The 18,278-nt window shown below is 41.6% G+C and overlaps 2 protein-coding genes across 2 annotated transcripts in view; both read left to right on the forward strand.

Moving 5' to 3' along the window:
• The window catches only part of LOC308403419 (NACHT, LRR and PYD domains-containing protein 12-like), a 420,441-nt gene that overhangs the window by 303,350 nt on the left and 98,813 nt on the right, over nt 1-18,278 (forward strand). The window lies entirely within an intron of this gene.
• Nucleotides 3,242-4,510, forward strand: LOC308399704 (granzyme B(G,H)-like; the record flags this gene model as incomplete). Its single annotated transcript, XM_080887086.1, has 5 exons — nt 3,242-3,296; nt 3,375-3,525; nt 3,824-3,956; nt 4,078-4,332; nt 4,415-4,510. The coding sequence occupies 5 exons, from the start codon at nt 3,242-3,244 to the stop codon at nt 4,508-4,510; spliced, it is 690 nt and encodes a 229-aa protein (XP_080743212.1).

The raw sequence follows: 18,278 nt of genomic DNA on the forward strand, positions 1-18,278 counted from the left end.
CAAACTGATCACTTGGCCCATATTACGTTTCTCTTTCTTAGAGTGAATCTATGGAGTGCCAGGACTGCCATAATGAATTAATTAAATACACCATTAAATAATTAATTAAATGTGGCAATAATTAATTAAAATTGGAATTAATTAATTAAATAAATAGTTATGACACATCTAATTTTCACACGGAAAGAGACGATCGTTCGGTGAAAATGAGAATCTGCGAATGCAACATGTGGAACACGGAGAGTGGAATATGTAAACAAACCGGTTAATGTAACCCCCTCGGTGCACTCTGCATGCTAATTGTTAGCAGAGCTAGTGAAATCTCTGAAAACATCTGAGCACTTTTGCAAACATGTTCTATGTTGACAACCTGACCAGACATACGTCGCGACATTCGCGGCTAAAACACTGTTAAAAGTGTAGCTGGTGACAGAAAAACGGGGTATTTTAAAACTACACCACCACCATTGCTGCCTGTGATTTGATCTGCATTCTGGGATACCTGGCTGCCCCAAGTCTACACAAGCAATCGATTATCTAGGATCGACCTGTTTTGACTTACTTTGCACGGCAACCAATCAAATGTTAGAGAAGCTGCATGGGCAGCGTTAACCCCGCCCCTGAGTTTGATGGGTGAGGCTGACAGATAAAATTATTTCATGATGAGAGCCAGGCGCCAGGACTGCCAAAATGAAATAAATAAATATATCATTAAATAATTAATTAAATGTGTCAATAATTAATTAAATGTGTCAATAATTAATTAAAATGTGAAATACATAAATAATTAATTAAATGTGTCAATAATTAATTAATTAAATGTGTCAATAATTAATTAAAATGTGAAATACATAAATAATTAATTAAATGTGTCAATAATTAATTAATTACATGTGTCATAACTATTTATTTAATTAATTAATTCCAATTTTAATTAATTATTGACACATTTAATTAATTATTGACACATTTAATTAATTATTGACACATTTAATTAATTAATTATTGACACATTTAATTAATTATTTAATGGTGTATTTAATTAATTCATTATGGCAGTCCTGGCGTTCCATACTTTCTCAGGTAGTTGTTTACATTATATAATTTATTGTGTTCAGTATACGTCACTACAATGTGATTTCGGACAACAGGCTCTTCCTATAGTATTCAATGAGAGGACCCTGCACGCCAATTCTCGACGCGAGGGGGGTACCCTGCACATCGATAAGTGAAGCAGAGGGAGCCTGACCATTCGTCACACATTTGACGAGCGAGAACTTGTTGGTAATACACAACTACAGACCTGATCCCGATTTAAAAACAGTTTTTTGAGTTTCTTCCCGTTGAAAAGGGAGTTTTTCCTTCCCACTTGCTCATCTGATGAGCAAGCATCAGATGAGCAATCAGATGCTTGCTCATCTGATTGTTGGGCTTTTCTATGTATTGTTGTAGGGTCTTACTATGTCACACACCTTGAGGCAACTGTTGTGATTTGGCACTGTATGAATAAAACTGAGTTGAAATGTCTGCTGCAACATTGAGATGATCGGGTCAGAATTTAGTATAAACAGTCACCAGATCTCAGTCGAATAGAGCACCTGGGATGTGGTGGAACTGGAGTTTCACATCATGGATTTGTCTGCAGCATCTGTGTGATGCTGTTGTGTCAATATGGACCAAAATATGTGGAAGATGTATCTGACACCTCGTTGACTCTGTGTCTCGAAGAAGTGAAGCAGCTCTGAAGGCAAAAGGAGATCCAACCTGCTACTAGCAAAGTGTAACTAATGAAGCACATTTTGAAAAGACTCTTTTATAGACAGGAGATGGTGACGATGAGTCTAGGCTTTCATCCTTTTAATTATCCATGAGTTCAGGTGGGGTGGGCTGCTTTTTGCACCCTTGTGTATAAGATCAATAAAGTCTTGGGCCAAAATATTGATATCCCTCAGACGGTGGAGTCGAATATGGTTGTTTGGCTGCTCTGCTTCAGGCTCTGAGGTATCCTGGGAATAAAGCGCGGACACAGGAGATGTGGGGCAACACGTTCTCACTCCCTAAGCGTAATATTTTACGCTAGGTGACAATTCGTCAACATTTTAGGCCAGAGAGCTGTTAGCATCTCTCCTTCTCTCATATGTGTGTAAACAGAATGCTCACCACGATAACTCCCACCGAGGGTGATGCTGGCTCCAGGGGACAGCGAGGTGGATGACGGAGATTACCATGGCAACAAATGTCTTGAACTGGCTGGACAGGTACATTTCTGTGCACCTGTCATCCTTGAGGTTTTAATGCACTACCTTTATTTTATGTAATCAATCATTCAGTTGTGTTTTTGGTCTTTAACTGTAAATTTGAGGAATCGAAATGAGCCAGAGTTCAGTTCAGACTTTAAAGGCACCTTATTGGACTGTAAAACAGCCTGTTTCAGTTTAAGAGTTGTTTTGCATACTCAAAACAATGTTCTGTCTCACTCCCATTTCTTCCTGTTGCATGTTGAAGCTCTACTTGGAACCCTGATCCAACCATGAAAAATAGGATGTTTCCCAGCAAGGCTTCAGTTTGTTTTCTGTTGTATTTGTTTACCTGCAGGCCTGTATGATGATGTTGAATACAGTTTCACCTGAGAGTTGCTGCTGAATCGCACACTGAACAGCTCTTAATCTCACTTTCAGCTGATGAAATCTCTTCTCTCTAGCGTGTTTTTGTTTTCTCCATGATGCTAACCACTCTTGTAAGAAGGGGGGGGGGGGGGGCTTGGAAAATTTCTATACAGACACCTCTCTTCTTTACTCAGAACTAAACTAAATTCATTTAACAAATCGTAAAAATCATTTTACAGTATAAGTGTTGTGGTGTCTCTGACTGTTATATGTATTAAGTGTGTGCTGTCTCTGGTCTCCAGAGCCGTCCTCACAGCAGACACCGTGAGGTCACTAATGGTTGTGACGGTGCCGGTTACTTCAGGTGGATCAAAATGTCTGTAAACTGCAGAATGAGAGCCAATAAAGTCTAAATGTACCAACAGGAAAAAAACAAAACTAGATGTGACAGCTGTGTGTATCATAACCAACAAGATTCCAACATTAGATAATGCTAAGAACAAGCCTGCGGTTGGCATGACAGGAAGTCGAGATGATGAAGATAGTCCAGCCTTCAAACTAAGATGCGTGATGTATAAAAGTCTTATCTAGCCAGTCTACAGAGTAAAGGACGGTTTGAGGTTCCTGCTGGTACCATGCACCGTCTGCACAAGCTTCTTCTTTGTCTTCTACCATGTCTACCAGACATCAGTGAGACTTCAAATATACCTGATTTATCTTAATGCTGTAAAAGCCACACTGACTTTAACTTCTTCTTTTATTTATCAGAGTTTGCAACAGGAATTATTCATGGAGAAAAAGCTCCGGAGAACTCGATGCCGTACATGGTGTCAGTGCAGGATAACAAGGGTCGACATGTCTGTGGAGGTTTTCTCATCACTGAAGACTTTGTGCTCACTAGTGCACACTGTGACAAATTGTGAGTTTGATTTCCTGTTCTTCAAGTTTATACAAAACATTTTCAAACTTGTATTTATTCATCAGATCACTCTAAGTTATTGTATAAGGCAGGTGTTATTTTAAGGGACAATAAAAGATGATTAACTTTAACATCATCAAATATTAATGACATTTGGAATATGTAACAACAAACAAACCTCTGACAGCCGTTAGTTACAGCACTGCTGACATTAGCCTGCATGTAACAGTGAGAAATCAAGATATCAGGTTTAAAATAGTTTAAATTTTAAATTCCCTCTCAATAATTACTCCCTCAGAGGCCTCACACACGTCGCTCTCGGCAACCACAATCTGAAGAAGGCTGATCAGCAGAAAGTAAGAATTAAAAAAAAAATCATCCATGAAAATTACCTACAAATTGAACTAGGTAATGACATCATGTTACTCCAAGTAAGTCCATATTTATTGCAACATCAGTTTTATGTGACGTATTTGTGGTATAATTACATTTTTAATAAACGCTTCTATATGAAAAAACATGTTTCTATTTAACTCCATGCTCTGTCTCTAGCTGTCTGAGAAAGTTCGATTAGGCCACAGAGTACAGACAGTTCAGCTTCCATCTGCTGAAATACACCTAAAAGAAAATCAAGTGTGTCAGGTGGCTGGATGGGGAAAAACTAAACGTGATGGTGAATCTGTTGATGAGCTGAGGGTGGTGGGCGTGTCTGTCATTGATAAACAGGTCTGTAAGAAACAGTGGCCTGGTCTTCCTGCCAATGTTATCTGTGCAGGTGGATATAAGACAACCAAAGGATTCTGTCAGGTATGTTTTCTGTGCTTTCAGTGGAAACTTGTGTTCTGTTGACAAACGTATAAAAAAATCTGACAAATTAAAATCCTCACAGGGTGATTCTGGTGGTCCTCTGGTGTGCGACGATTTGGCTGTTGGTCTCGTTTCCTTCAACTATTACCATAACTGTAACTACCCCGATAAACCGTAGATGGATCAACGAGATTCTGGCACAATCTTTCACATTCTATTGCAGGAAGCTTTCCACCTCACACTGCTCTGCTGTGACACACGGGGAAACATGAACTCGTACGTTTTTACAAATGTCTTCGCTTTGACAAAGAATTTTGGTTTCACTTATTTACTCGGGTCATTTTGCTTCCATGTTGGTTATTTGTGTGTTTTTTTTTTCTCTTTGCTGGATTTTTTTCTCGTGACTTTCAGATCCTGTTCATCAGCTGTGGAGGATTTTTTTGGGTCTACCACTGAAGTATGCGCAGAGATATGCCACACTGAACGGATTTCCGCATCTGTTCATGTTTCCTCATCATCACGAATGCCTCTGAAGATAACTGAAAAGCTTCTGTTGATTGTATATGGAGAAATAAAAGCCAATATTAAAAAGAGTGTTTTGTTTAATGCTAAAAAATCTGGTGGTTTGGAAGTTTGTTTGATTTCTGATGCAGTGCACTCGTTTGGCCACACGGCAGCGCTGCTTAGTTGTCAAATAGCTCAGCAGAAACGTTTCAGCGATGTGGATTTTTTTTATGTTCGTGCCGTTTACCGATATCCACTGAACGCATCACGTGCAGGCTGGGATGATGGTGGTTTCTAAGGAAACCATCCCTGAATGTGTTTCGGTGACTGCAGTCATTTTGCAGGGAAAAATAAAAAAAAATCTACTTTAAACACCTGACGGAGGGTTCAGGTTAACATGAGGTGTCTGACTCACCTGTGACAGGTAAACCTGAGTGTAAGAGACTCACAGGTGCATTAAAATTCTTCAGGAGGTTGAACAACAAAAATTTAGTCTTAATGAATTCACAGGCCTCCTTAAGTCATGACACCAAAGCACAGCTTTAACTTCTGTGCAATGAAACACACCTGTGTCCTGGAAGTGATGTCACAGTGGCTCTTTCTTCGCTTCCTGTTTGAGGTGAAGGCACTTTGACGATTTGTCAGGCTCACGAAGATTTGACCTCTCAGCCTAAAAGCTGGTGTTCCAGCCTGGAGGAGGTCCTGAGTGTCATCATGTGGGTCAAGGTTTGATGTTTGGGATGGACTCACCTGGGATTGGGTCTCCTCCTTTACTCAGATTCCTTCTGCTGAAGGAATCAGCCGTGACCTGTGGAGCTGAGAACCTGCTGGTAGTTTGAATTCACTTTAAAGCTTTAAAACCTTTTTCATCATTTTAAAAAAGTACCAGCATGTTAATGCTTCAGTCAGGGAAAGAAATGTGACTGTGATTGTTTAATCCAATCACATCAGTCGGGGTTGGCTCGTCATACATCAGGAGGAGATGCCACCCTATTCCCCGCACCTCTCTAAACACACCTGGGCATCATCCCCTCCAAGAAACAGAAATGATTTTCAACCAAAAATGTGATGATGTCATCGGGTGTGTTTCAGAGACAGTGGATCTGATGAACGGTGATCAAAACAGGTGAGACGCAGACAGGTAACAGGTGATGATGATGAAGTAGCAGGAACATCTGTGTGGGGTTGGATTAGAAACTGACAGAGAAACGTTTTTAAATGTGCCTCACAAGTGAAACCCTTTTAAACACTCAATTTTCATTCAGACTTTACTTTGAAAGGCCCTTCCGCTCACTTCCTGCACACGCTGGGTTGAATGCTGCCAGCGTGACTGCGCAGCTCGTGCACAGAGAGAGAGGAGCGCCGTATGTCGGTGCTGAAGGTTGGACTCAGGGACCGACACCGGACCGACCGACCGGGACTCCGACGGACGTGATTGAAGACTGCAGAATTTATTTCATTTGACGGACTAGTTACACAATATGGGATCAATAAGAAAAGATTTTTAGAATATCAACAAATTAAATCCATAGTAAAAAAGAAATTTAAACCGGGTCAAGTTGAACTACAAACACCACCAAGTGTGGTTCAATTTCTTACTCTTAAAACCCCCAAATTACTATCCAAAATATACAGAATGCTTCCTAAAACAGAAGAATCAATATCACTTCCTATTGCAAAATGGGAAGCGGATTTATCAGTTAACTTAGACCTAAACTTCTGGTCTCAGATTTGCTTAAAAACCTTTCATCTAATTAGAAATCCCAGTCTTCAATTAATTCAATATAAAATACTACATAGAGTGCACTATACAGGTCATCGGATGTTCAAGATGGGCTTTACGTCTACCAACAACTGCTCACACTGCCAAACCAATTCACCGGACAATTATATCCACGCTCTTTGGTTCTGTCCACCAGTTCAGAAGTTTTGGCGCGAGATATGTGAAGACTTATCGAAGTGTCTGAAATGTAACATTCCAACTTCCCCCTTAGTGTGTTTGTTGGGCAGCTTAGATAATGTCACTTCAGAAAAGAATATCGCCCATATGGTTTTCACTGCCCTATGCATAGCCAAGAAAACAGTCCTCATGACCTGGAAAAATAAAAATAATCTTAATTCTAACCAATATAGAAATTATCTATTAGATTACATTAGTCTTGATACAGCCTCTGCCACCACATCAGATCAATTGCTCTGGGCTCCTTTGATCAGCTTCATCACCTAGTGGGGGTGGGGGGTCATAGTTTGGTTCCGCCTTCACTGTTGTGATTGGTGTGGGGGTAGGGACAGGCTTAGGGCGTCGGGGGGTTCCCCGGAGGCATCTTCCTTGGGGGGCTGTACCCGGGGTAGCGGTCATGTCGGGTTAGGGGCTCTGTTGGCTCTCAGGTGACTGTTTCCTCGCGGCTGCGTGCAGCGGGGCTAGGGGAGGGTCTGTGCTGACGGACGTGGGTTACTGACCTGGTAGCCTGGCTGCCCCTGGGTGGGTCCGGGATGGGCGTGAGGTTCTGGGGGTGCTCCGTCTCTGGGCTGGGGCCCGGGCTGGGCCTCGGGGGCTTGGGTCCTGGTTGGTGTGTTGCCGGGGTTGTGGGCGGGTGGGTGCATGGGGGCCCAGCCCTGGAGCAGGGTGCCGCCGGTGCATCGAGCCACCTGGGGGGCTCTTCAACTGGTGGGGGAGATTGTCACATCTTGCAGGAGCTTTCCTCTCTTCAGGAACTCTCTCTGCAGGAGGGGGAGATACAGGAGAGGTGGAGGAAGATCTCAGCCTGGGCGTCTATCGTCTCATGTAGTCTGGAAGATGAGTGGATGGTGGGGTGGGTGCAGTTTTCTCTGTGGTGGGGTTGGGTGGACTGTCCCGGGCTCTGTGGGGCCGGGAGGCGCTGCTGCACTGGGCCCTGGTCTGGATGGGCCTGGGCCCCCTTTCCCTGGCGGTATGGGGGTGCCTACTGGGGTCAGCGGGGGAGCTGGCCCCAGGGAGGGGTCACTTGCCCCTCCCTTCCTTCCCTCCCCATCTCCAGCTGCCTCCCTCTTCCCGCTCCACCACAACCACCCACACATGCAGGACCTTGGAGTAGGGGTATGTCACCAGGGTGCAGAGGAGGCTACCCCCCCCCCCCCCCCTCTGTCCCCTTCTGGCTGCCTCTGCCTCAATTTTATCCCACAACTTAGACATTCTCATTACTCACACCCTCATTACACATACATATAGGATCTTGGGGGTGGGCACGATACACGGAGTCCAAGTTACCATCAGGGTGTACACCTCACCCCTGACGTCGTTGCCCACCTCTCAATTTTTCTGGTACAGTGGCGCGGCTGCCCCTCTGTTGGTCTTCCTTGGTGTCTTGTGTTCTGGGGGCCTCTGGATGTCTGGAGTTTTGATCTCCTCCATACCTGCTTCATGCCCTGGAGGACGGGGCTGTGCCCCTCCACACCCTCTAGCAGATCATTACATGAAGGAACCTTTTAAAAAAAACAAGCGCGTCCATGCTCACAGGTGTACACACGGGTGCTCACACCCACAAACTACACCCTTTTTGGCTCCTACCTCAAAGTGTTCTGTTGATCTTATGTGCTGCACAATAATGTTTAATATGTAGTATTTACTGTCATATTCCCATATATCATTGTGATGTTGTTTATTCTATTACTCTTGTTCTCTTCTGCTTGTTTTCTTTTTTCTTTCTCAGCAGGTGATCCAGGTGATTGATATATGCGTTTTTTTTCTTTTTCTTTTTTTTCCTGCCCGTTCTGTTGATTTTTGTTTTTTGCCCTTCTCCCCCGTCCCTTTTCTCAGCTGTTTCTCTTTCCCTCTTTCTTTCTCCCCTTCTTTCCCCCAGTCAAGTCTGTCCCGTATTCAGTAAGTGAAAATAAAATAGACAATAAAAGGTGAATCAAATGGACCATTACGGCAAGGCTGGGATGGTCAATTTGGTAAAGTAAATCCGTTGGGCATCTTTCTTTGCCTTTAGACAACAATTCTGATGGCAAAATAGCCAAACGGGACAGGCAAAAAAAAAAAAAAAAAAAAAGAAGACTGCAGGTAAAAGTGAGTCTGTGCAAGGAGTAGGGATGGGTATCGTTTAGGTTTTATCCGATACCGGTGCCAAACCGGTACTTTTGAAACGGTGCCAGTGCTTAAAGAATGGAGAACACAAAATTGGTCCAAAAACCTCTCATGTTCAGCTGTTTTTTTGTAAAAAGACAACAATGTTAGCCTTTTCTGCAGCTATGGGGCTTATATGGCATCACTCTTGGCTGGAAGCAGTGCTTAAACAATGGAAAAACCATAAACTTTGTCCAAAAACCTCTCATGTTTAACTGTTTTCCACTTTTTCTTTGGTCATTTTAGCCTTTTTGGCCAGGGTGAAGGGAGTATCTGCCATCAAACAAGAAGAGAGCCACATGTAGCTATGATGATGTTTGCTAGTTCACCTTACATGCATTAATGTAATAACGTGGTTAGCCTACTCAACGTAAATTACACACGAACAACACTAAGCTACTCACGCAGAGAAGAACGGCTGCTGCTGCATCATCATCCGTCTTCATTTCTGCTACACTGGCAGGGCTAGGGACCAGGACTCTCCTCTTCGTGTTTTTGGGGGATGTTGCTAACTCCGGGTCCGATAACAGGCAACCCACCCGCAGTAGATGTGCACGGTGTGAGGTCTCGCAGCAAGCTATCAAATACGGCGCATTTCTCGGTTTTTAAAAAAAACGCTATGCGTCGCCGGGCGTTTCATCGGATTTGAGGTGTTACCTCCTTTGACAGTATCACAGTATCAGCTTAAAGTACTTGTTGCAGGCTGCTGAGTTTGCATCCTTTGCTGTGAAGTACAGCCAGACTTTTGACTAGTGATGTTCGATTCGTGAACGAATCGTTCAATACTCGAGAATCACTTTACTGACTCGTGAATCATGATTCACAAGCCCAACTGACTCACTGACTCATCCCTGTTTCTGTTAGCAAACTAATTCGCTTAGTAGAAATATATCTAGCTTATAATTAAAATTGTGGGGGGGGGAACAACAGCCAGTTTCTTAACAAAAGCATTTCTGCTCTGAACTGGAAGAAAAAACCCTGAGTAGAAGCTCACATCAAGAAAATAGCTCCTCGGTTCACAGTAGCATCGCTCTGCTAACATGCTGACAGCACATTTGAGCTACTCACCCCCTCCCTTCCTGTGTTGAATCGTAAGCGTAAGCAACTCACTCAGGAATCGCTCACCCCCTTCCCCTTCCTCCTGTGCTGAATCATAGAGCACTCACTCACTCACTAACCCCCTCCCTCCTGTGCTGAATCGTAAGCGTAAGCGAATCACTCAGGACTCACTAACCCCCTCCCTCCTGTGCTGAATCATAGAGCGAACGAACGAATCACTCACTCGCTCACCCCCTCCCTCCTGTGCTGAATCATAGAGCAAGCGAACGAATCACTCACTCACTCACCCCCTCCCTCCTGGCTCACAGCTTCTTCTTCTTCTTGGTTGGCAACCAATGTTAAGGCGCATTACCGCCCCCTGGCTCACAGCTCAGTGGACATTTAGATGAGAAAATATATATTTAACACATTTAAGGAAAATACTAATAAAATAAAAATAAACAAAATAAATGTTTATTAAGCAATTTCGATAGGAAATTGCTTAATTTTAGAAATGTTCTTGCTCTTTTTTGCTCTATAAAATAGTTGGGTTTTTTTAGAATCATTCATCTTAGCAGTGGGATTTACATGAAAAGAGAAACAAATTAAGTTTGAGTGAAAATGTAAATTTTTTCCACTCCCTGGTCAACTGACTCAGTGAATCAAATGACTCAAAAAACTCGATTCACTTTGGTGAGTGACTCAATAAAACCCGATTCAGTAAAAAGAATCAAATTTACCATCACTACTTTTGACTGCTTCGCCTTGGTCATTTTTAATCTGTAGCTCTGCTCTAAAAGAACGTACGTACCTGGCCCCGCCTACTATCCTCGGAAACGTAAAATGATTGGCTAGAATCTAAAGTGTATCACAGCTCAGGAAAAAAAAGCACCGAAATAAAGCACCGAAATGTGGGCTGCTTTTCGGTCTGGTCACTACCGTTTATGTCAGAACCGGTGCCATCATCTTATTTTAATATTTTCCTTCATAAGTAATAAACTGCTTTATATGCAGCAGTTTTGTTTTCATATGTGTGCGTTAATAGCACGTGCACACGTTAGTAATCGTCAGACGGAGGTAACTCTCCACCCTCCTCCACCTAAAATCTATTTAAATAAATAACTCACCAAAAACCAGCAGCTATGTTATAGACACCACCTTATATAAAAGATGGATGTGGCCACAGACTGTATATAAATGATGGAAGCATCAACAGACTGTATAAAAAAGTAGAAGTAACCACGTGACATCATCCGTCTGTGAAGCCTCCGTTTAAGCACTTTGACTTGATTTTTGTTTCCAGATGTGATCGTTCACGCCTCAACACAAAAATCCACCAAACTAAGCCAACATGACCCGAGCTGTTTCACAGAGGAACTATTTTTTCTTTCTGTCTACAGCCGCCAACCAAAGAAGCGAGCTAACGGGTGCTCTCGGACTCGTCCTAAAGGGCACTGAAAGAAACATGTGAATTTCATTTTCATCTGGAAAAGAAAGATAAATTAGAAGGAGGAGTTGATTTCTACACAGAGACAATGCTGCTGGGATGTTAAAGATATGAAGGAATGAAGGAAAGAGTATGGAGTTAACTCCATACACCCCTTGCTGACACGAATGTTTATTCTTTAGCTTGCCCTGATCGACAACAGCCTGTGTGCCAGACCATAGATTTAATTGAGGTGGATAATTGCTAAAAGTAATCTGCATTAAGCTCAGGGTTGCTCAAATTCAGTACAATGACATATGAGATGTAGTAAAACAGGCAAATATTTAAACTAACAATGTGCATAGAGGCACGTGACCTGTGTGAAAGACTGTCGTCTTATTATGGGCCATTGTTGAGGTATAGAGCACACCTGTGAAAACAATTAATATGCTGAACCCTGTATGAAACATCTAAAAGTACATGATGGAGAAGCTGAATTGAATATGAAAGTGCAAGTCTTTGCCACTGTGGGCAAAGCACGCAACCACTGTGTGAGGTTGCGTTGCGGTCTCTTCTGAGCTGATGAGCAAGCTACACATTATCAGATCGAGAGCTGGCTGAGAACTCCTCAAAGAGAGGGAAACAGAACTATGATAACTATGATAACTGGAGTGTGCAGAGTTTCCATGAGCAGTTTTTCTGCATCTTGACTCGTGTGTGTAGAGTGTTCATAGCATCAGCATCATGTTTTTGTTTATTTGTTTTGTTGGGTTGAAAATAGTTAAATAAACTTGTGATCATATTTATGGATCACCATGGCACATATCATCAGCCATATGATTTATTTATGCAGATGAAAAAGTGAGTGTGAATGTGTCTGACATCACAGTGTTTTTGTGCGCTGTGTAAACGTAATTGCCTCCAATTGTGAGAGCGGTGATTCTGCAGGTCACCAGCTATTGTAAAGAAGAAAAAAAAAAGAGAGTGAAAAAGAGACAAAATTTATATTGTAGATAAAAAATAATAATAGGAAAAAGGTTTTGTGTTGATCAGCCAAGAACAACTACAATTTCATTTTCTGCTTTTAAGAAAGGACTGTTCACAAAAACAGAGAGAGAGAGATGTGTGTTGATTAAGCAGTGATGATAATAATATTTCATAGTCACTACAAAACTTGATCTATTGATTGAACTAAATAATAAATAATAGCTTAAAATGTATATAGGCAACAATTACAAGCAAACCCGTATATGTAAGCATTTAAACACTGAAGATAATAACATTAACAGTATTTTGTCTAAGTCTGCCATTGTAGGAATTCATGGCACCGAGACAAAAACTTGGCGCACAGTGTGGCGTCAAAATAGGCGCACACCTTTGACGCTGCATTTTCTCCGTCTTCCTCGTCCACACGTAAATGCTAAACGCAGTTTACGTGTGGACAAAAGGTGCAAACGCAAGTTAGGTGAGCGTGCAGCGTAAAGTTTGAATTGAGTGCGAATCGAAGCGGGTGCTCACCAATCATTAAAAGTAACAAAGTCATTGAACACATTTATACAGTTACCTTTACGTTTATCAATCATACATCACAGATTTACAATTTTTTGTAGTACTATGCTAAAAAGCAACTACAGAGCGAAAGTCTGGGTCAAGCGCCGAGGCGACGGCAAGAACAAAGGAACCCTCGAAGCGTTAAAGCTAGCTTTGTAAGAGAATATAACGGAAAAGTATGAAACGAAAATGTTTTCTTTGTTGATAGACTTTGTTTGCAGTGCAATTTATTTGTTGCCGGATTGTAAGATGAAAGTAGACACAATTTCGGGCTCCCACATTTTATCCGAAACTTTACATTAACAAGTTTGTTTTGTTTTTTTTACAATTATTCAAATGCAACCGTGGAAATAACGAATAGAACAAAAGTCATTCATTCTTACCTTATACTAATCGTGGTGCAGGCCAGTGCAGTGCATGAACTGATGCCTTCTCCGGTCAATTCCGCTGAGAGTAAATCTAATGTCCCGCTCTACTGTATAAGACAATGGTTACCTGGAGGGATGTACCAATGTGATAGGGGTGCTGCGGAATAGTCCAAGTGGTAGCAGCTTTAATTTCCCGCTCAACCATAAATCGATGGTTTTTCAACGTGATTGTTGTCACCTTGTCAACTATAAATAGATCAACAATCAACGATGACAGAACAACAGTGAATCAATGTCATTTCAATGTCAGTGTCAGGTTTCATCAGTATTTCAATGTTGTTTCAACATTGGTTTTGTGTTGACATTTCAATTCTGACGATTCTGATGGTTCAGATGGAAAATCAACATCTGTTCAATGTCTCCTTGCTATCTGGGTGGTGTCTTTGGGAACACCTTAGGGGGAAATGACGGTAATATGACTGAACCATATGGGAACAAAGAATAGGCACTTTTTTGTGCTACCGAAGTTTCCTCGCTTTCATTCAAAATCTGTTTATCTTTAAACAATTGAAACATAATGGCTTCAAGCTGACATTGAGGCCTGTGGGGCACTATCAGCCACTGAGACAGTAGACAAGTGACTATTTCACACTTTAAGGCTGCCTGTTTATTTAAGGGAGATGAACAGTACATTATAACTGTACATAATAATATCAATGATGATAGATTAAATAAATGGGTTTTGAAAGACGCTTGTGCATTTTTAAAGTCTAAAGTGTTGAATTGATCTGAGTATGTCATCTGTTCAAAGCCTCTCATCTGTGTTTATGCAGTACATAGTAACAGTGTGGCTGAGTCCTCTGGTTCAAATCAGTTCCAGTACATTTGGAGATGTAAGTCTTAACCTTTCACATGCATCGGGAAGGAAAAAACATTTAATCTTCACAGTACTGCCGAAGTGCAGCGATACATTGTGAAGTGCACATTTCCATTTCTCACACAGTACCGAGCAAAAGTCTTGAACCACCCCCTTATTTTTTCGTGTTTTGCCAGGTCAGTCTGTGTTAACGGTGTTATTAACTGCATTCTTCAACTAAAGAAATGAGAACAAATGATGTGGGCTTTTGTTTTTTTGCAATAGGCTGTAAGTAAATGTGTACAGATACAATTTAAAATTGGTTCTTTGTTAAGTTTTCTGGTCCTTTCCATGACTTAGGTGTCTGTTTATGTTTGAATGTTTCAGAGATTAGTGTGAAGGGTCTTAACAGACAAAAAGTGGTCAAATACAAGCCCTGGATTAAAAATCAGAAACACTTTAAAAAGCCTGGAGAGCTATTCCTTAATACCACTTTAAAGATTACAGGGAAGTCCGGATCCCTGGAAGCAAATGAGGGATGGCTCAAGACTTTTGCACAGTGCTGTACATGTCATGTTCCCTGTTTTATAGCTCAGCTCAAACTGACACGTTCTCACTAACTGCTTCTCATTTTCTCCACAGTAAACTTTGACCACTTCCAGATACTGCGGGCCATCGGGAAAGGAAGCTTTGGAAAGGTAATGCAGCCTCCATTTTTCACGCCACTTGTATATCGTTTGCCCTTAATTACCCACCACGGTCGTCATCTCTAAAGAATCAGTGCAAGCGAAGCGAAATGTGCTGGGATTACACTTTAGTTCTCGTGTGCTGCTGTTATTTAATAACAGTTATAAATGCAGCTTATGTAATTATTTCTATAAAGTCAGTTAGAGGAGAGCCGATTTCTATTTCATCTCACTCAATCTAGGTGGGAATTTTGACCCCACGTCTCAATTTAATTACAGAGCACATTGAATGTCTGGATGAGACTTCAGTAATGAATTCAGGACTGTGTGTGTGTGTGAGATACACAATTGGGGCTGCAGAGATTGGAATAGTTTACCTTCATTTTAAATATCACTGCCCTGTGCACATTGTCGGCTTTAAAATTCAAACTTAAAGAGTTTGTAAGTAAACTGGCTGAGATGAGACAGACGATGCACCGGGTCCTCGTCTGAGTGCTGGCTTTCAGTTGTGCTGTCTCTCTTGCCCAGCCATGCACACACAGACACTGTGCTACACTTACACAGTGAGACAGATGCTCACAGAGACGTCCAGATACATTTTGTCCTCGCTGGAGGTCATCTTGTGTTTTTTGGCCCACTGTGGCCTCACACCGAGCTCCTGCTGTTTTTTGAACACTTTAACAGCACCAGTCTTTAGCTTCCTGTTGAACACACTTAAGTGGTCACTCACTTCCTGCGCCCTGGGCAATAAGAGACGTTTTGTGTTTTATGATTTATTGATATGTTTGATCCTTTCTGAGCTGCGTTAATGAAGCAGTCATTAGAGCACCATGTCCGCTATAATAGTTCTGTAGTTTGATGCTTGAGTCGTTGCAGACTTGTTGAAACTCCCTCACCCGTCAAAGCAGCGTGTTATTCGAGTCCAGCAGATGGCAGTGTTTCACTGTCTGACGGCTGTCTGAAGCTTCAGCTGGATTATTCGTTTAAATGAGATCGTTTTATAAAACTTACAACAACAGGCCTGAACCTGCTCAGCTCCAAAGAGCTGGCTAAACGATGGGGCATGTTCAGAATCTTCCTGAAGTTTAACAATTTCCCAAAAAGCTCCACAAAGTGAATTTTCATATAAGACAAGAAGGAAAGAACAGGGTGTGACGTGGAAGGGGCACTCTGGCAAACAAATTACTGCTTTTATTAAGTTACAAAACTCGCAGTCTTGTTCACGAGTGATCAGAGAAGGGAACAGGAGATGGACAGATGGATTGGTGCTGCGGCTGCAGACTCTTCACCAGTCCCTCTTTACCAGTCGATTTACGTCCTTACCCTCTGTCACAACGGGACTGAACGGACTCACGCGTAGGCTCTGAGTAGGGAACAATAAAGGTTTTTTATTTACAGAAGCACCAGGTGATCTATTTACACAGTGGGGAAAAGACGGGTTCCGGGAATCCACACACGAACAGGAGGGGGGAAAGACACTTGCAGTCCACACACGCTCCAAAGTCCTCACTCCATCCACGCTCCACGCTCCTCTTCACACTCCACAAGAAACACAAAAGCTCGCTCCAATCCTCACACACTTGATCGCTCAGGTAACACAGGGGCAGGTCCAGGGAAATCTATTCACAGAGATGCAAAAGGTTACTGTAAGAAGATCGCTAGGGAAACACGAGAACGAACTGAGCTGGGGTTAACACTGACGAGAGTCGGCAACGGTCCAGCGACGAGAAATACAGGGCTGCCATCTTATAAGGGGACTGGAACACTGTTGGGTGATGAGCCACAGGTGTCACCAGGTGCGTGGGCCAAGGGCAGGAGCCCACAGATGAGCTCCGCCCAGGCAGTGAGAGAAGGAGGGAGGGAGAGAGCGGGGACAAAATCAAAACAAAAAAACACATGTAGCCACACTGAGGCGACCGGGTAGACACAGGGACCCTGACACCCTCGCCTTTTTCACAAATGTCATGTATGAAAATCTATAATAACTCCAGTTATACGGATATCAATATCCTCATAAGTGAGGATATTGATAAAACTGATTTGAACTTTTACTGATTTCTGTTTAGATATAAATTGATTCAAAGTGGTCAGATATGCAGATTCTGACCTTTCCTCTGGCAAATATATAAACTCACTGAAAACAGTTTGACTTTTCAGAGAGTTTCCTATCTATCTGTATTTTTACTTTAATAGTTAAGCACGATTAACATTTAGGAAACAAAAATAAACAAGTTAATAAATGAAATGAAATAATACTGATTTATATATTCACTCTGTTTACTTTTTCGATATAGAAATACAATGAAGACTTCCATTTTCCTGCTGGTGGCGCTCTCTGGCACTGTGCTCTGCATGACTAACGGACGTGTTCAGAAATTCGAAAACCAGCATATCATCAACATGATCCCACAAGGGGGATGTGATGATCTGATAGCAAACAGAGATAATAATGGTAACTGTAAGCGCAAGAATACCTTTATCATTGGTGACTTTAATCAAGTTAGAACAATTTGTGATCCAAGCAATTGTATCAATGCAAATAGAAATCTTTATAAAAGCCCCACAGACGTGCACATTCTGTATTGTAAACTGCTGGGACAAACAACCGATACCCATTGTACATCCAGATACAGATGAAAAGGCGTATTGTAATTGCATGTGATAAAATCAATACTTTCCTTCAGCCTGTGCACTTTGAATGTTGCTCTTGAGTTGAGAGATGCTGTGAGCTTGCTGCCATCTTTAAACATCACTTCATGATGCTGGTTTAGATGCTTTATAAGACTTTGTTACGTTTCTTAAACAGTGATGAAAATAATAAAGAGGAAATATGAGAGAAGTGATTTTCAGTGAATGTTGAAAAAAATCCCACAATAACAAAAATGATGGCAATGATGGCACTCAGAAAAATAAAGGTGCCAACTGGAACCAAAAGTGGTTCTTTAGACTGATGCCATAGAAGAACCTTTTTTGGTGCCACAAAGAACCTTTCAAACAATGGTTCTTTGAAGAACCATTTCTTTCAGTGGTTCATTGAAGAACCTTTAAAGGTGCCCCAAAGAACCATCAAGAAATGGTTCTTTGGGGCACCTTTAATGGTTTTTCAAAGAACCTTTTTAAAAATGGTTCTTTAAAGAACCATTTTTAAAAAGGTCCTTCAAATGGTTCTTTAAAAGAACCATTTTAAAGAACCTTTTTTGAGTGGTTCTTTAAAAAAACCATTTTAAATCTTTCAAAATAAAATGCATCATAAATTGAATTTGAGTAGGGTAAAATAAATACGAGCACAGCATAGACATATATTAATGGTTTATTGTCATTTTGTAGTTACCAAAAGACAAAAAGGCATTTTAACCCTCAGCACAACATCACTACTAATACATGTCACATATTAGTGTTTTAAAAAGTAATA

Source organism: Rhamphochromis sp. 'chilingali' (genome assembly GCF_963969265.1).
Source record: "Rhamphochromis sp. 'chilingali' genome assembly, chromosome: 1".
Taxonomy (NCBI): Eukaryota; Metazoa; Chordata; class Actinopteri; order Cichliformes; family Cichlidae; genus Rhamphochromis; species Rhamphochromis sp. 'chilingali'.